The 20,608-nt window shown below is 48.2% G+C and overlaps 1 protein-coding gene across 1 annotated transcript in view; it reads right to left on the reverse strand.

Moving 5' to 3' along the window:
- CYP21A2 (cytochrome P450 family 21 subfamily A member 2) overlaps positions 1 to 7,414 on the reverse strand; it is a 46,696-nt gene extending 39,282 nt beyond the window's left edge. The window contains exon 1 of the mRNA XM_069242346.1: positions 7,137 to 7,414. Within this exon, the coding sequence (XP_069098447.1) occupies positions 7,137 to 7,356 (220 nt within the window). The 5' untranslated portion in view covers positions 7,357 to 7,414. The remainder of the gene's footprint in view (positions 1 to 7,136) is intronic.
- Positions 7,415 to 20,608: the final 13,194 nt, after the last annotated feature.

Consider the following 20,608-nt stretch of genomic DNA (forward strand, 5'->3'; position numbering starts at 1 on the left):
ATATGGGCCTCTGTGCATCCACTTGACACCTCCAAGTGAGAGCTGAAGGTGTATCTGCCCTTGCCATACCTAACAGACCTGCATGTCCACCGACACCTCCAGGTGAGAGCTGAAGGTGTACTTGTCCCTGCCATACCTACCAGACTCTGTAACTCCATTAACACCTCCAGGGGAGAGCGTAAGATGTACTATCCCCTGATGTACCTACAAGACTCTGAGACTCCACCGACAACTTCAGGTGAGAGCTGAAGGTGTACTTGTCCCTGCCATACCTACCAGACTCTGTAACTCCATTAACACCTCCAGGTGAGAGCGGAAGATGTACTATCCCCTGATGTACCTACAAGACTCTGAGACTCCATCGACAACTTCAGGTGAGAGCTGAAGGTGTACCTGTCCGTGCCATAAATACCAGGCTCTGTGCCTCCACTGATACCTCCAGGTGAGAGCTGAAGGTGTACTTGTTCCTGCCATACCTACCAGACTCTGTAACTCCATTAACACCTCCAGGGGAGAGCTGAAGATGTACTATCCCCTGATGTACCTACAAGACTCTGAGACTCCACCGACAACTTCAGGTGAGAGCTGAAGGTGTACCTGTCCCTGTAATGAGTACCAGGCGCTGTGCCTCCGCCCATACCTCCAGGTGAGAGCTGAAGGTGTTACTGTCCCTTCTATACCTACAGACTCTGTGCGCCCACTAACACATCCAGGTGAGAGCAGGTGTACCTGTCCCTGCCATGCCTACCGGACTCTGTGCCTCCACCGACACCTCCAGGTGAGAGCTGTAGATGTACCTGTCCCTGCCATACCTTCCAGAATCTGTGACTCCACTAACACCTCTAGGTGAGCACTGGCAGTGGGCCTGCCCCTGCCATCCTGAATATGTACCGGACAGTGCCACACCTACCAGCTTCAGTGACTCCAGTAACACCTTTGGGGAAGAGCTGGTGGAGTACTTACCCCTGACACATCTACCAGATTCTGTGATTCCACTTTGCGAACCAGATACCACCCAAACTTGGGGATTATTCACTGATCAATGGTTTGCACCTGCAATTGAGGTCACGAACCATTAATACATATTTGTGACTCATAAATACAGACACCCCTTTCCTATATTTTCCTATTTGTGATTTGAAACGAGTCCCAAAAGTGCGCCCGAGACATACGGCCAGATGTATCAAAAGATTTTTCATTCCCAAACGGTGCGGAACTGTAAATTCCACCATTTGCGAATGCAAAGTAGCCTTTCACGATGTATGAAAGGCATAGCAGTACCATTTTAGGGAATTGCATTTTTTGGTGATTCCCTAGAATTGCAACTCTGAATAGGGAATCCCAATTTGCAATTCCCTAAATTGGAAATTACAAATAGGGACTTCCTATTTGCAATTCCCTATGCACATTTATCAAGCATTTCCTAAATGCGAACTGGGCATTTAGGAAATGCAATTACCAAGAACTCCAAATTGGTGGTAACCATGTGCATTTTTTTTAAATGCATTAAAGTGCCATGCAAACCAGTGCTTTACATATGCACAGTTGTTTTGGGGGGAGTGCATCAAGGGGTGCCTCAGGCCCTTCGCAACCTTGGTTTTGCATTTCCTAATTCGCAAATCAGGAAATGCAAAACCATTCGCACCTTTGGGCCTTCAATGACTAATTCCCTTAGAGCAACTGCAAATTTTAAGTACTTGCTTTTGTTACATTCCATTTTGCATTATCTAAATAGCGTTTACCTTAAATTTTGCTATTTAGGAAATGCAAAAGGGAACTTTGATACATCTGGCCCATAGTCATAAAACGCCTGTTGCAAATAGTACTTCAGATATCTCCGAGTGGGCTCACCCTGTGAGTTTGGCAAACGGCAGGCTTTGCGACAGCAAAATACCTGCATACTTCATATCTCACATCACTAATTTGGAACAATGTAACTATGGAAAAAAATGCAGCTTTGATAATCATACATACTCATTGCAAGATGGATGGACGAGCAAAGTAGTTACTGTGGTTATCCGTACGCGCACCCAACTGTCAGACAGACGTGTGAATCCCAACAGGGCCAACTCAGCCTTTCATGCTTGAGAGGTTGAGACGTTGAGTAGGAGTGAACTTGATAAAAGTTGCTCTTCATATTTTAATGCTCTGGTAAATGATAACTTCAGTGGTGATTGCTATGTTAAAATGCGTTTTACTATAATTCATGGACCAGAATCATAAGCTGTGGAGCACAGTGTGGACCAAAATAATCCTCTTTCAGACGTTCAACTAGACTAGACAGACCACAAACCTACGCAAAGGAGGGTAAAAGCGCACTTTAGCAATGATAACCTAATGCCAGGCATCTATACCACACAATAACAGAGAATGCCAGCCTGCTCGCTGCTTCTGTGGAACAGTGGATAATGCATTCGTGGTTTCGGCAGAACTCGGCTCTCGCCTAAATAAAATGATATTCCATCTACTTAATGAATGCATTTCACACACCCGGAGAGACTAACAACCAACAGCACACATTAGAAACAACTTCTGTTCTTACACAACACACCCACGGGACAGACAACAATCAACACTACTCATTAGAAACAACCTCTGTGCTTACCTGACACACCCAAGGCCAGATCAGCAACCACCAAGACACATTAGAGACAACTTCTGTACTTACCTGACACACCCAATGCCAGACTAACAACCACCAACACACATTAGAAACAACCTCTGTACTTACCTGACACACCCAAGGCCAGATCAACAACCGCCAACACACATTGAAAACAACCCATGTAGTTACCCGACACACCCAAGGCCAGATCAACAACCACCAACACACATTAGAAACAACCTCTGTACTTACCTGACACACCCAAGGACATTTCAACAACCACCCAAACACATTAGAAACGACCTCTGTACTTACCCGACACACCCAAGAACAGATCAACAACTACCAACACACATTAGAAACAACCTCTGTACTTACCCGACACATCCAAGGACATTTCAACAACCACCAACACAAATAGAAACAATTTTCGTACTTATCCAACACATGCAAGGACATTTCAACAACCATCAACACACATTAGAAACAACTTCTATACTTACCCGACACACCCAAGGACATTTCAACAACCACCAACACACAATAGAAACAATTTCTCGTACTTATCCAACACATGCAAGGACATATCAACAACAAAAAACAAACTTTAGAAACAACCTCTTGTACTGATCCGACACACCCAAGGACATATCAACAACCAACAACATACATTAGATACAATTCTCATACTTATCCCACACACACAGTACAAATCAACAACTAGCAGCACAGATCAGAAACAACCTCTGCATTTACCTGACACACCCACAGCACGGATCAACAATCACCAACACACTTAAACAATCTCTAGTACTAACCTGACTCACCCAAGGACACATCAACCACCAACAACACACTTAAGAAACAACATCTTGTACTTACCCATACACCAAAGGGCATATCAACAACTAACATCACACATTGGAAACAACATAACGTACTTATTCCACATACACACTAGCAATCAGTCACCAGCAGCACACATTAGAAACAACACCTGTACTTAGCCGACACAACTACAGGACCGATCAACAACTAACAGCACACATTAGAAGCAACCTCTGCACTTACCTGACACACCCACAGGACAGATCAACAACCAACATCACACATTGGAAACAATATCTCGTATTTTTTCAAACACACACACTACAAATCAACCACCAGCAGCACACATTAGAAACCACCTCTCTGCTTACCCAGCACACCCACAGGACAGATCAACAATCAGTAACACACTTTAGAAACAACATCTCGTACTTACAAGGCACACCCTGGAAGAATAATAAACAACAATGGTGCTGCCTACAGCAGCTCTGCAAAGTAATAACACAGTGCACAATCCAACACACCGGAAAACATGTCTCAGACACCCAAGGCAACACCAACACACCTTCTTGCTCTGAATCACATAATCTTACAAATAAATAAAATTCCAAAAATGTATTATGTAATCAGAACACTGAGCACCCTAGCCACCAAGATATGACATGCATTACATGAAAGAACATGCTACAGACATGCAGTGCAGTACCTATGTGAAAAACAACCCACCTTTCACTAAAACAATCAGACGGAATCACAATCTAAAACAGAAAACAGATACACTCAACACACACACCCCGTTTATTCGACTATCTCTTCACTCCTAGTGACACTAGCCACCGAAGGATGAAACAAGTGAAACCCTGAAGTCTTCCCACATTCAATGCAACAGAAGACCTAGACATGCAACACAGCACAAATATGCCAAATATCTATCTATATGGTCACTCCAAACAGCTCTAACCACCAAGGAGACAACCACAACCAAGGGGCAGATTTTCATGCGCCCCTTAGCGCCCCCCTACCGCCACCATGTGGCGCACCATGGGGCAGGGTAGGGGGCAATAACGTCATTTCTCATGACGCTATTGATGTACTGGCGCTAGTCCTGTAAAGTATATAGGGGCACATTCTAAAGAATGGAAGCCCCCTTTTAACGCCTGCTCTTGAGCAGACGTTAAAAGTGCTGTGAAAAATGGCGCAAGGAAATCTTGTAGATTTCCTTGCGCCATTTTTCCAGCCCCCCTAACAGGGGAACGCCCCCTTTGCATATATTATGGCACAGGCATAATGTAGCACAAAGGTTTACAGAGTCTCGGAATGCATGCATTGCGCCACCCTGTAAATACAGCGCGGTGATTTCGGCCTCGTTGAGCCACATTAACGTAAAAAATAATGACGTTAATAGGGCGCAAGGTGGCGCTAGGGCATTATAAATATGCCTCATAGATTCCAGATCAGTGGAGGACAGACTGACACCCAGCCAGGTACAGACCGTCTGAAATGGAGCCCAGTGCTCAGCCATCATATGACTCAATGACAACCACAAATCAACACCCGAAGCACATCAACACACCAGCACCAAGGATCCAAGCTGCAAGGCTGGAAACCTAGATCCCAGGCAGACCCTACTCCCCTGGGAGGCCATACAAATGGCAGATCTGTGCTACGCAAATGCAAACATGTTAAGTACATGGGGAGCGGTGGGGCGCAGCACACATTCCACTAACAATTAACTTTAATGCACCCTTTCACTTAAACAAAAAGAGAACGTTCAAGGTTAAAAGGAAAGGACCGGGACTTTGTAGTAGTAAAAATATGCATTCACAGACTTAAAAACACAGAGCAATAAAATGAAAGGACGACAGAAGGACAAAGTGGTGATGGATTGAAAAAACTAATCTTAACTGCTGGGGACATTCCATTCCATCGTACTATGCATTTTGCTCACTGCGCCAACCCAGACACCAACTAACCAAAGATCTTTGCCGCTCCCAGAAGGGAACAGACCAACCGGAACTGGCCGCATCGCTGAAGGACAGGGGCTTTGCCCTAGCAGCTCGGTCTGAAAGGACCCGTTCAGTGGGAAGAGAGGGTCCTAACTGATTTTTAAATGGTCAATATTTGTATCTTCACAGCAATCAGATAAAATACATGGAATGGAATGCTTCCTCCCCCTCCAAGTAACCACCAGGAGTAATTCAAATGTGCTACCCATTAAGGTGCTTGCACGTTTAAGCCATTTGCTTTCATTCAGCCATTCATCTAAACTGTAGCACCGTCGACATTGTGAGTGTGAGGGATAGGGACGCGCATGTCAAGCTACACCCCAGCCCGTCCCCCGGGGATGGGGTAACACAGCCGGCCTTGGGAGCGAGGAGATGCTGCAGTCAGTGCCGTAACGAAACTTGAGCCACCCACCGACCTGCAAAGTACCCCTATCAGGCCCCCTCACCCCTGGACTCAGTCGGGGGACTGCCGCCCGTGCGCAATGTACTGTGCTGAGGGGGCCCCCTGGAGCTCGCCCCGAACCACGGGCACTGCGGGGGGCTTTGTTACGCCACTGGCTGCAGCTCAAATGTAGTGCTTTAAATGGGCCGGTACTGTCCGGTACTGAGTATTTTTTTATTTTGCGAGGGAGAGTACCTGCACTTCTCAAGAGAAACGTAGTACTTTTCATTGGAGAGTACCAGCACCTCTCAGAAACAAGCAGGTACTCTGATACACAATACCTGCACTTCTATTTTTCAATTTCAAGCACTGCTCAAATGTACAGTAAGATATAGTTTTTTTTTTAATTATTGCCAGGTTGAATTTTATTTAAGGGGTAAATTGGGCAGGATCACACAGGGCGTCAGTTCAGGAGACTGGATGGACAGACACTACTACTCAGCCCTCTGAGCTGGGAACGGAGGCCGCAATGCCTGGGGCAGGGGGTGCATAGAACAGCAGCTGTTGGAGCTGCCTCAAGGGGGAGTGGCTTGTGAAGAGAATTCGGATGCACTTTCACGCAGCCCTCGGAAGGAGACTTCGCACCCGACCCTCCCTGAATGAACTGCACCTGAGCTAACTTTGGATTTTATGATTCCATTTTAACACGAGAACCCGGAACCGGATCCAGCGCCATCTTGGAAAGAAGTCTGAACTTCTTGTCAGTGTTCACATGAGAAAGGCTGCATGGCTAATGAGCAGAGTAGGGATGGGTTGGGGGTGGGAGGGGTGTTCTAACATGAACCCACCATGAAAAGACCTTAGATGAAGGTCGACGCTGAGAGGCGACAAATGCCTTTTTTACAAGGTGTGCCGCAGAGCTGGACCTGAGCACAGGTCCTCAGTAGCTGTTGTGTGGCTACCAGGATAGTGCCCTGGCACAGACCAGGAGAGGAGGTGAGGGGCACTGTTAGAAGTGCCCTCACCTTCGACAGAGCCTGATGTACACCATGAACGAAGATTGTGGCCCCAAAACGGAGAGAGCACATCTTGGACAGACGCCCAGTAAACGTTGTGCACCCACCTTGCTTATCTGTTGGTGCATATCCTACACTTGGTGAGCAGAAGCTACTCTGGATTCATCACATGGGGGTAGATCATGCAGGAGGGTGGACCACTGAACCAGACCTTCAGACCCCAGTGAGAACCTGAACAACCATTGAGCCTGTTCGGTACAGGAGGCCAAAGACCTCTCATGGACACCCCGGCTACTCACCGTGTGTTCCAAAGCGCAGCCTGTAGATGGGCCCATGGCAGTGAGCCAGTTTCATAAAGTGCACGGGCAGGTCCTTCCGGGCCAGGTCCAACAGATTCCCCAGGAGGGGCAGGCCTGGAGGTGATGGAAGCCCCCGGTCACCACTGCTGGGCTTCCAGCAGCGACGTAGCAGGAGGCTCACCAGGACGCAAACGACCAGCAGCAGGGCAGTGGTGAACATTGCTACAGGATCATGCCGGGCACAAGGCTTCTAGACTACATTTTATACTCTTGCAGAAAGTGAGGCAATCTCTACAGCCTTGGCAGGCTGGGCATGGAGAGAGGGGTGAAAGGGGGCAGGGTATGCAAACAACCATCCCTCAAACTAAGGAAAACAAAGATGGAGGTCAGCCTGACCTCACTTGGGGAGGACCTGCCCATGAAACAATACTGACGAGGCTGGCACGTACAACGTGAGGGCAGAGCAGGGAGGAAGAGCGATGCCAAGACATGGAAGGGGGTGTGCCTGGAAGCTCCAGCAGGTCTCGTGGGAGCTCCCTGCAGCTCGGTGTGCAGGACTAACCACAGGGCGGGAATGTGGTGGGGGGGCAAGTAGGGCATTGAATAATTACGAAGAAAGGAGAGTTTTGGTGGTAGGTAGAGCACACAGGTACACCCTATCTGTCCACTCACCGTGAATGCGGTCACAAAACAATCGCAGTTAGCAACAATTTCAAACTGGTGCTAACCCATTCGCAAACGGGTTAGCACCAGTGGAAATATTTTTTTGGAGCAGGCAGCGGTCCCACGGACCTCTGCTTGCTCTGAAAAAATGAAAAGTAAACTTTTCATTTTTGTTTTTTAAATGCATCCCGTTTTCATTTAAGGAAAACAGGCTGCATTTAAAAAAAAAAAAAACTGCTTTATTTCCAATCAGTCACAGACATGGTGGTCTGCTGTCTCAAGCAGGACACCATCCCTGTGAGGGCCGCCGTTCCCAATGAGGTGGCAAATTGCGACCTACCTCATGAATATTAATGAGGTAGCTCATTTATGACCCCATTGGGAATCACAAACAGTGTGAGGTACACTGTTGTACATATGGTTTTGCGATTCGCAAATGAGTAGCAAATTGCGAGTCACAAAACTCTGGGTCGTACATCTGGCCGTAACTACCCCCTCGCTAGTCTATCTGCCTCCTTCTTATACCTTCACATCCCAGGGTATGTACATATCTATCTGATATCCCCCCTTTCCTCTATTGCATTCTGACCCAGGAGGTACGTTAATGTCTCATCTGTAGCCCCTCACACCATTGCCATATTTATATTCCTGATTTTTTAAATGTCTCCTATGTGAAGCCCCTTGACATGCGGAAAAGTCACTTGATGTAGCTCCCAGAGAGCCTAGATGTGCCTTTCAGAGCTGTACACAATACTATATTTGTGGCCTTCAAGCAGGGGCACACTACTGCAGAATACCCTCCGGACGAGCACACAACACTCTTGGTGTGGCATTCAGAACTGTACACAATACCTTAGATGAGGCCCCCAGGTTTGGGCACACTGCTACAGAATGGCATCCGGACCAGGACACAACGCTACAGATGTATTTTTCAGAACTGTACACAACACTTTAGCTGTGGCCTCCAGGGTAGGCACATGATTACAGATGTGGCCTCCAGACTAGAGCACAACACCAGACCAGAACAAAACGCTACAGATGTGTCTCAGAACTGTGCAATACTATATTTGTGGCCTTCACGTATGGGCACGAGGCTACAGAATACCCTCCAGACCAGGACACAACACTCTTGGTGTGTCTTTCAGAAATGTACACAATAGCTTACACGTGCCGTCTAGGTGTGGGCACACTAATTGAAAATGGCGTTCAGACCCTGACACCACTATCTAGATATGTCTTACAGACCTGTACACAACACTCTAAGGCCCTCATTATAACATTGGTGGTCCAGCTCCACCACGCTGTCGGTAACACCGCTGACAGCCTGGCAGTGCTGGACCACCAGATTATGACCACGGCGGTAAACAGTCTGCAAAGCAGCCAGTTCTCCACCTGTACTGCCAGGGCAGTCGGACCGCCGGGGCAAAAGTGGACCACCTTTGCCCCAGCGGTCAACCATGTACAGCCGACGGTATTTGGAAACTTCTTTCCACAAGGGGTTCCCTAGTTGGCAACACTGCCAGGAAATCCCTGGCGGAAAGGATACTGGGAACAGGAATTTACATTCCGGTCACCAGTATGCGACTCCCCCCAGCCCACCCCACAGCCAAGGTCCCCTCCAAGCCCCTAGAGACCCCCAACCCCACCCCATCCAAGCATGCATGCACCACACACACACACAAATGCAATCACGCATTCACGCACTCATACAGACACATAAATACACTCGCACACACCCCCACCACCCCGCATCCATTCACGCACTCACACAGACACTCACAATCACACACATACATGCACACAAACACCACCTCCTCCAAGCACAGAAACACCCCCCCTCCCCCCAAGCACGCACACACCACTCATCACTCCCTCTTCCCTATCGGATGGGCACTTACCTTTTCACAGTGGTCATCCGGGAGGGGATGTGATCCTTGGGGCCTGACCCGCCACCAGTGCCCTGACATCACAACACCGCCACCCCTATTACCAACTCGTAGTAGGCGTGGCGGTGCAAGCGGAGCAGCCTCCACTGCACCGCCGACCGCCAGTATGGCTGCTGGCGGCTCTCCACCCAAATTCTGGCAGAGAGCCACCAGCAGTCATAATATGGCAGTCGGATAACTGCCATCCCTGGCGGTCTTGTGGCTGGCGGGACTTCGACGGTCTAGGTTGTACGAGACCACAAGGTTATGGCAGGGTAAGTAAGTCAGCCTCTTGGCCCTCTGTGATGGCCCTTTGGAGGCCTGGTGGGTCAATTTTTGCTGTAAAAGCATCAGAACCACCACAGCATCAATTGGTTCTCTTGGCCTGGCAACCAAAAGCCTATGGAGCTACCCATTGACTGCGCTATGGCCAAAGACCAATGTGTCACAGTCCAAAAGCAGTGTGGTATCATTTTATAAAAAGGTACCATGATTCTGTCTATTGTCAGCGGTGTCATTGCGTTCCAGGTTCTGCGGGAATATGGGATGCGGTATGAATGCGGGAGACGAGTCAGAGACGACTGACCCGCGCACTGGCGGTGTTCATGGAAAGACTGGTCCTCTGAAGATGCAACAGGCTTGCACGAGTGAAGCACGATCGATAAATTACTGTTGAAGACAGGGTTGCGCTACTTTTTGGTTGCGTTGAGTGTGGACAGACAGTGGGACCAGGCCCTCTGCAGGTGACACACGGCAAATGATGAGTCCAGTAACTGCTTGATACTGTGACAGACAGTGGCACCTGTTTCTTAAGTAGATGTACTATAAGGAGGAATACGAAACTCTGCGGCCGTGCTTCCCACTCTGTCAGACACAAAAGTATCAACATGTGTGCGGGTGCATATGTGGCATTTGATTTGAAAGGGTGGGGGAGAAAAATAAACAAAGGCTGTTATATTTTGGGATGGTATGTGAGTTCTGCCGAGCCCTGAGAAGGCTCAACAACTACGTGAAACGCATTGATATGCTGTGTCAACATTGGCCCTGCCAAGTACCACGCATCAGGAGTTAGATAAACGCATTTTTGTGCTGGTGTCTGCATCACCACAGTAAATTACTCATCATCAATTACTAGGTCATAGAAGCGCATCAAGGCGCTGCAAGTAGCCATCTCCGAACTGACAACCAAAAGCAACCCTGGCAAAAATGTTCAAACCTGCCCCACTCCCTTCCTGCTCTCTCATTTCTCCCTCTTTCCTTTTATGTTTCTCCTCTCTCGTCTAAACACCCACTGTATCTTGGTGTAATTACTTGTGGTAGCTGGAGAAATTGACAGAGGTGCCAGCAGTGGTCCTCTGCCCTCCAAAACTGGTCTCCGGTGGTCCTACCCTGCGGGGAAATGCCCGGTGGAGTAGATTGGCAATCCGGTCCTGCAGGCAGCTCTATGATCCGGCCAAAACAAAGCAGCGTTGTGCCCTGCGGCCTCAGGCAAGAATCCATCTGCGGGCCCAGGTCGAGGAGAGGTGGAACTTGTTCCTCATTGTGACGGGCTGGGCCCTGCCAGTTCACAAGCTGTTACTTTGTAACAAGAAGTAAATGTCTTCCATAAACAAAGCTGGTCTGGACCACGTGGATCCAGGGGTCACCAGTCACATTAAACATAAACTGACTCTGGGACCAACCTTACCTGGATCCAGGGAGTCACCAGGCCGTGGGATCAGCCTCACATAGATTCATGGGGTCTTCCAGACTTTAGTACCAGTGTCAGTCACATTAAACATAATAAATAGGCCCTGGGACCAGCCCTGCGCACATCCACGCATCTCCAGCCCCCGGAACAACCTCAAGTGGATCTAGGGGGTCAGTGGTCCCGGGACCAGCCCCAGGTGGATCTAGGGGGTCACTAGTCACAATAAACATAAATGGGCTCTGGAACCAGCCTCAGGTGAATCCAGGGGGTCACTAGTGACATCGAACATAAACTGACTTTGGGACCAGCCTCTCATGGATCCAGGCGGTTACCAGTCACATTGAACATAAACAGAGTCTGGGACCAGCGTCACCTTGATTCAGGGGGTCTCCAGGCCCTCGGACCAGCCTCATGTGGATCCAGATGGTCACCAGTCACAATAAACATAAACAGGCCTTTGGACAAGCCTCACACAGATCTAGGGGGTCACAAGGCTCTGAGACCAGACATATGTGGATCCAGGGGGTCTTCAAGCCCTAGGCCCAGCCTCATATGGATCCAGGGAGTCACAAGGCCCTGGGACCAGCCTCACGTGGATCCAGATGGCCACCAGTCACAATAAACATAAACAGGCCCTTGGACAAGCCTCACACAGATCTAGGGGGTCACAAGGCTCTGAGACCAGACATATGTGGATCCAGGGGGTCTTCAAGCCCTGGGCCCAGCCTCATGTGGATCCAGGGGGTCACGAGGGTCTGACACCAGACATATGTGAATCCAGGGGGTCTCCAGGCTCTGGGACCAGCCTCATGTGGATCTAGGGGGTCACAAGGCTCTGAGACCACACATGTGTGGATCCAGGGGGTCTTCAGACTCTGAGACCAGACATATGTGGATCCAGGGGGTCTTCAGGCCCTGGGCCCAGCTTTATATGGATCCAGGGAGTCACCAGGCCCTGGGACCAGCCTCACGTGGATCCAGATGGCCACTAGTCACAGTAAACATAAACAGGCCCTAGGACAAGCCTCACACGGATCCAGGGGGGTCACGACGCTCTGACACCAGACATATGTGAATCCAGGGGGTCTCCAGGCTCTGGGACCAGCCTCACGTGGATCCAGGGGGTCACGAGGCTCTGAGACCACACGTGTGGATCCAGGAGGTCTTCAGGCTCTGAGACCAGACATATGTGGATACAGGCGGTCTTCAGGCCCTGGGATCAGCCTCGCGTGGATTCAGAGCCTTCTCTGTTCCGAGCCTGCAGTTGTTGACAAGCTCTTAACTGTTTTTTTTCCTCAGGGTCACTGGAGATCATGTGCTGGTACTAGCCCTCCACAGCACCTCCCAGGGGGCTCAGAGCAGAGCACCACAAACCTTGAAAAGGTAACAAAATGTAGTAGCTGCCTATCTGATGGTTCAATAAATTATGCATTCCGCTCCGCGGCTTTATTTATAGAAACACACTTCCTTTTCGCTTGTGCTCTGTGGAGACTCTAAAAAGACCTCTCAGTATAGCGTGGATTTCATTATCTGTCTGAAATGCAAATCTGTGTGCACAACTCAAAGGTCAGTGGTCTGCTGTGCTTTTTAGCTCTGGGCTAGATAGACATTTAGTTTAGGATCAGTGGGCTAGGATGCCACCCATTACTTACCACTGGTTGGCTTCAAGTCACTCTCGAGTGCTTGCATCCCTGCTGGTCAGCGCCACTTCCTCTACTTGTATGTGGCCCTCCGCTGTAGTATGACCCAAGTACTTGTGTCCTTCCACTGCTGGCACTTTCGGGTGCTATTTTTAGGTCGAAGCCTAATAGACAGCACACCTGCCTGGTTTGCTAACAACATCTTGGGGACATTCAGAAAGATTCTGTGGGAATGCATTCTACCCTGGTTTGTAACTCACATTTGCTTGCTTTCTGTTTGCCGGCTCTGTTTGTTTTAGGCTGCCAAGTGTGAGTTCATCCCTTCCAATGGCCAAACCCTGTTTACTGTATTCGTCCACCAGTGCTCGATTTCTGTAAATAGGCCTTTACATTTTGCTCTTATCTTGTCTAATTTGTTGTGAATTCAAACACTGAGGTCAAATGTCAGGCTCTATCTCCCAGGGAGCCTAGTGTTTACTTTTTTTTCTCTGTCTTCAAAGTGAGAGGATTTACGTGACAATTATGGGCTGGCTCCCAAGGAGTGTTTGAGGAAGGCTGCACAATATTTTTTTTTTTCTAGCACACAACAAAATGTAAATGTCTGTAAACGAATTGTGCAGGTATTTCAGAATTAGAAATGCCCAATGAAGCACATGTTTTGGTAATTCTGAAGTGTGTTGGAAGCAAATATTTTAAAACGATAAAAAAAATCAATGCACTAGGTGATGACATTTCCACACATTTGTGCGTTGTATACGTTAAATAATACAATTGTAGGTTTATGCAAATGTATTGGTAATTTCAATTGAAGATGAGTTGTCTGTAATTAAAGTGTGCTACCACACAATGCACTCCACTCTGCACCACTCCATAGTAGCCACTCCATGCCACGCAACTCTGCACTGCACTCTCCTCTGCACATTCCACTCTGCGCCACCTCACTCTACTCCTCTCTACTCTACACCACTCTACTCTATACCATGCACTCTACCCCACACTACTCTACTATACATCACTGCCTTCTTCGTGTCTGCACTCTACACTCTGTCACTCCACTCTATGCCACTCTACTCTGCAACACTGTACCCAATGCCACTGCACTCTATGCCAATCCACTGTATGCAATCTAATTAACTCTGCACTCTATGCTACTGTACTCTGCCATGCACCACTGCACTCTACTTTGCACCACTGCACTCTATACCAATGTACTCCACACCACTTTACTCAAAACCAATGCACTCAATGCCGCGGCATTTTACGCCAACTACTTAATGCCAACGACTCTGCACCACTCCACTTCTTGCCACGGTCCTTTACTCTGCAGCACTCTATGCCACTATACTCCACTCTGCAACAGTCTATGCCACTATATTCTACTCTGCAACACATTACTTCACTGCAGTATTCGCCACTACACTCTACAAAACACCATTGTACTCTAAGCTACTCTTTCTACTCTGCACCACTGTACTCTATGCTATTGCTTTCTACACCACTTTACTCTCCACCACTCTATGCCACTAAAACTCCAACCCATACACTCTATGCCACTCTACTCTACACCACTCTATGCCACTGCACTCCAAGCTAGTGCACTCTACACCACTCTTCTATACATCATTGCCTTCTGAGACAGTCTACTCTGCAATACTGCACTCTCTGCCACTCTATGTCATTGCACTCTTCTCTGTATCACTTTCTGTGCCACTCTATGGCACTCTACACCACTCTGTGCCAATGCACTTTATGCCACAACACTCTATGCTACTGCACTCTACCCTGCCCCACTCCACTGTACTCCCCACTACTCCATTCTACAACATTTAACTCTATGCCACTCTACTGTGCAATATTGGACTCTCTGCCCCTGAACTCTACACCACTCATCTGTACCACCACACTCTATGCCACTGCACTCTGCTCCACTCTATGCCATTCTGCTGCACTCTACACTGATGCACTGCATGTCACTACACTCTACCCCACTCTATTCTGCACCATTGCACTCTATGACAGTGCGCTCTATGCCACTGCACTCTACTCTGAAATAATCTACTCTATGCCACTGCACTCTATGCTACTAAATTCCAATCTGTGCCACCCCACTCTCCGCCACTTCACTCTACACCACTGCAATCTACCTTGAGCCACTCTACTTTACACCACTTTGCTGCACTCTATGCAACTGCACTTTACGCCAGATCTACTCTGCACCACTGCACTGTACGCTATTATACTCTACTCTGCAACACTCTACTTTATGCCACTGCACTAAATGCTACCCTACTCTACACCTTTGCATTCTATGATACTTTACTCTGCCCCACTCTACTCCACTCACTCTACCCCAATAACTTTACACACTCTACTCTACACCACTGCCCTCTACAGCACTCTACTCTGCAACACTGCACACTCCGCCACCCTATTTTCACCACTCTACTCTGCACCACTGCACTCTATGCCACTACACTTTACACCACTACACTTTACACTAGTGTGATCTACTGACCACCACTGCACTCTATGCCATTTCACACTACACCTCTTTGATATGTGCCTGAGCACTCTACCATGCACCACTGCAATGTTCACCACTGCAGTCTACACCACTCCAGGCTAGGCTACTCAACTCTCAACTCTACTCTACATCACTCCACTCTGTGCCACTTAACTCTGCAACACTGCACTTTAAGCCACTGTACTTGATGTCAGTAGACTCCACACCACTACTGTATGCCACTGTACTCTATGCCACTGCACTCTACATCACTCTACTCCATTCTGTGACACTGCACTCTACTCTGCACCGCTCTACACCACTACTCTATGACACTGCACTCTACCCTGCACCACTCCACTCTACACCACTCCACTCTACACCACTTCACTCTACTCTGAAACAATCTACTGTATGTCATTGCACTCTATGCCATTCTACTCCTCTCTGTATCATTCCACTCTACACCACTGCGCTCTATGCCACACTACTCTAACCCACTGCACTCTATGCCAATGCACTCAACACCATTTTACTCAAAACCAGTGCATTGTATGGCACTGCACTCAATTGCAACTACTCTGCACAACTGCATTCTGACACTGTACTCTACTCTGCAACAATCTATGACACTGCATGCTATGCCCCTACACTATATGCTGCCTCACTCTACTATGCACCACTCTTCCCTATGCCACTTCACTCTAAACCACTGCACTCTATACACCAATGCTTTCAACACCACTTTATTCAATAACCAATGCACTCTACTGTACTGCACTCTATGCCAACTACACTGCACTCTGTGCCACTGTACTGTACACCACTGCACTCAATGCCACTGCACACTATGCTACTGTACACCATTGTGTTCTACTTCACTACACTCTAGACCACTCTTTTCTACTCTGCTCTACTGTACTCTATGCCACTCTACTTTGTGCCACTCTGCTCTTTGCTATGGCACTCTACACCACTGCAATTTACACCACTCCACTCCATGCCACCCTTGCCATTCTAATCTGTTCTGCACCACTGCACTTCACAATACTGCATTCTACACCACTCTATGGGGTGGCGGCCTGGTGAAGTCAGCAGACCTCCATGTCTGTGACTGCTTTTTAAATAAAGCATTTTGTATTTTATTTTGCAGCCCGTTTTCCTTAAAGGAAAACGAGTTGCAAAATAAAAAAATAATGAAACCTTTTGGTTTCGGTTTTTCAGAGTAGGCAGTGGTCCTTTGGACCACTGCCTACTCTGAAAAACCCTTATTGGCAAAATTCACAAAGGGGAAGGGGTTCCATGGGGACCCCTTCCCTTTTGCGAATGGGTTACCACCAGTGTGACACTGGTGGTAACTGTGAATTGCTTTGTGACCACATTCGCGGTCACAAAGCAATTTAGCATAGCGATGCGAGTCGCAAATAGTAAGGGAACACCCCTTCCTATTTGCGAATCGCATTCACAATTTGTGAGTCGGTACCGTCTCGCAAATTGTGAATGTGCATCGCAAAAGGCTTTTTGCATGGCGCAAACTGCAATTTTCGCAGTTTGCACCATGCAAAATGCTTTCTACATCTGGCCCCTAATTGAGTATAGGGCTTAGAAACATAAAAGCATTAACTGGGGCTATCCCAACGGCTTGACAGAGTCGCTTCCAACAGACCGGCACCACTTGCAAAGGACTGTAGGCCAATCACAGAGTCGCACAGACCCCGGGTACAGCATCTTGGAAAACGATGAGGAAAAAAAGACGTTGCACTGAGTCGGTGAAGTGAGGCGTCATTGGAGCCGGTGAGGTGTTGGTTCCTTATTGCTACCAGGGAGGTGAGGCGTTGGTTCCTTATTGCTAGGTAGGGGAGGTGAGGTGTCGGTTCCTTACGGTTGCAGGGGAGGTGATGCGGCGTCAATAGCGAGGCGTCAGTTCCTTAGAACAAGATGGGGTCGATGAATCCAGCAGGTCAAGACATGAGTCGACTTTGTGGTGTCACGATCACACCATGGACCACAGGTGCTGTGACGGAGTTGCCACAGCACAGCACGTGTGCCACTCTGCCACAACGCCTGTGGCGCCATGGACATTGGTGCACTGCTGGTGCCATGCTGTGGCAGGACTTCAGATGCTCTGCGACAGTGTCATGCCTGAGGTGGAGGTGCGTTGTTGCACTCAGTGAGGAACAAGGCTCTGGTGCAGGCAGTGGCGCAAAGTCAGTGAGCAATGCTGGTCCTGAAGTCATTCTAGACGTTGATGCACTAGTTTTTTTACTTTTTACTATCTACACCAGAACTCACTCCCAATGGCACAGGAACTGGATTTGACACCACCTGGCAAGTCAGGACTCTCAGCCAGGGAGCCCAGGTACTGGCAGGTAAAGTCTTTGATGTCCCTGAGACTTCTTAACAGGATGCAAGCTTCGTCCAAGCTCTTGGAGAACCTTCGGAAGCAGGATGTAGAAAGCCGAGTCCAGTCCTTTCACTCCCAGGACAGAAGCAGCAAGTAGCAGGCCAGGACAGAAAAGCAACAGGCAGAGTGGCAATCCCTCCTACAGGATCCAACTCTTCTTCCTGGCAGATTGTCCTCAGTCCAGAAGGATTCTAACTCTATGGTGTCAGAGGTCCAGTATTTATACCCATTTCTGTCTTTGAAAGTAGGTAAACTTCAAAGAGAAGTCTTTGCAGTGCACAAGATCATGCCTTTCCTTGTCCTGGCCCCAGACACACTCCAGGGGTTTGGAGACTGCTTTGTGTGAGGACAGGCACAGCCCTATTCAGGTGCAAGTGTCAGCTTCTCCCACCACTCTAGCTCAGGAAGACCCATCAGGAAATGCAGGGCACACATCAGCTCCCTTTGTGTCACTGTCTAGAGTGAATTCACAAACAGCCCAACTGTCATCCTGACCAGCGGTGGCCGCCACAAATGTCAATGGAGGAAAGGTGGGGGGACAGGGACGGGGACGGGGGGAAACAAAAAAACTTACCTTTCTTGTTGCTGCCGCCTCTTCCCTTTGCTGCCCCTTCCTGCCGCCTCGCTCCTCTTCTGGTGTCCCAGCATTCACTGGGACACCAGCACAGGCTCCCCAACAATCCTAGTGCTGCTTTCATGCTAAACCTAGCATGAAAGTAACATCATGATTGGTCTGAGTGGCTTGAACTGCCATTCAGACACAACCCTGGGGTCTGTGCAGTTTCTTAAGACCGGCTGTTTAACAAAGCTGGGTTGGAGAAACCAAAGTGAGCATGTGTGTTTGGCTGGCCTAAGACGGCCGGCCAAACACACATGCGCAATTAGGTGCACTCTCTCCTCCTCCTCCTTCCCACCTCCTGCGGTCTTGCCACACCCCTCTCTTCGCATGCTGGCTGACCAAGGAGCTGAAAAAAACTATAGTAAGCTATCATTTTATTTTTCATTTGCTGGCTCTTAGACAGAGGGGCGAAGCCTTACGGCCATTGTGGACGAGCTGCCCCGATTCTGACCCATATGTGCATTCAGCAGACAGGCAGAGGCACAGAATGGATAAGCAAGAAAATGCCCACAATTCAAAAACCAACTTCATCAAAAGTTGTATTTTTAAATTGTGAGTTCAGAGACCCTGAGCTCCATATCTCTGCCTGCTCCCAATGGGAAATTACACTTAAAACATATTTATAGGCAATCCCCATGTTACCCCAGATAGGACTTGCAATAGTGAAAACCGAATTTAGCAGTATTTCACTATCAGGACATGTAAAACACACCAGTACATGTCCTACCTTTTAAATACACTTAAATACACTGCACCCTGCCCATGAGGCTGCCTTGGGCCTACTTTAGTGGTCACTTACGTGTAGTAGAAGGGAAGGTTTGGGCCTGGCAAGTAACTGCAGTGGCAGGTCTGAGCCATGTTTACAGGGCTACTCATGTGGGTGGCACAATCAGTGCTGCAGGCCCACCAGTAGCATTTGATTTATAGACCCTGGGCACACCTGCTGCACTTTACTAGTAAATCAGATACACCAGTCATGGAGAAACCAATCACAACTACAATTTAGGCAGGGAGTACTTGCACTTTAGTGCTGGTCAGCAATGGTAAAGTGCCCAGGGTCTTAAAACCAGCAAAAACTAAATGCAGCACACCGTTGAAAACAGGAGGTCAGAGGTAAAAGGTTTAGGTATAATCCTGCAAAAATTGTCATTTCCAACACACTCTATGATGTTCTACTCCATTAAACTCTACTCCACTCTATAACACTCTATTCCACTTTATGCAACTCCACTCTACAACATTCTACTCCACTCTATAACATTCTACTACATTAACCTCTACTCCACTCTATTCCACTTTATGCTACTCCACTCTACAACACTCTACTCCACTCTATAACATTTTACTCTATTAAACTCTACTCCACTCTTCAACACTCTATTCCAGTCCATGCCACCCTTCTCTATAAATCTCTACACCACTCTATGGCACTCTACACTATTCCACTTCACAAAGCTCTACGCAACTCCCTCTATGCCACTCCATGCTGCTTTACTCCACTCTATTTCATGACACACTACTCCACTCTATTTCACTCTACTACTTTGCTCTATGCCACACCACTCTGACACTTTATGCCACTCCACTCTGTCACTCTATGCCACTCCACTCTGTTTTACACTACTCCACTCTGCTCTACACCATACAACTCTACAACATTCTACTCTACTCTATGCCATTCCATTCTCCTACAGTACTCCACCCACCAACACTTTACTCCGCTCTATGCAACTCTACTCTACAACACTCTACTCCACTCAAGGCAACACCTTCTACGTCACGCCACTCTGCTCTACACCATTCAATGGCATTCTATGCCCGCCCACTCTGTGACACTCTATTCCACTCTATGCCCTTCCACTGTACGACATTCTACTCCCTCCACAACACTTGATACCACTCCATGACACTCCAGTTCACTCCAATCCACACCACACAACTCTACTCTACGCCACTCCATCCTACTCCATAACACTCCACTCTACTCCCCTTTACGACACTCCACTCCAAATCACTCTCCTTTACCCC

The sequence above is a fragment of the Pleurodeles waltl genome, chromosome 6 (assembly GCF_031143425.1).
Source record: "Pleurodeles waltl isolate 20211129_DDA chromosome 6, aPleWal1.hap1.20221129, whole genome shotgun sequence".
Classification (NCBI taxonomy): domain Eukaryota; kingdom Metazoa; phylum Chordata; class Amphibia; order Caudata; family Salamandridae; genus Pleurodeles; species Pleurodeles waltl.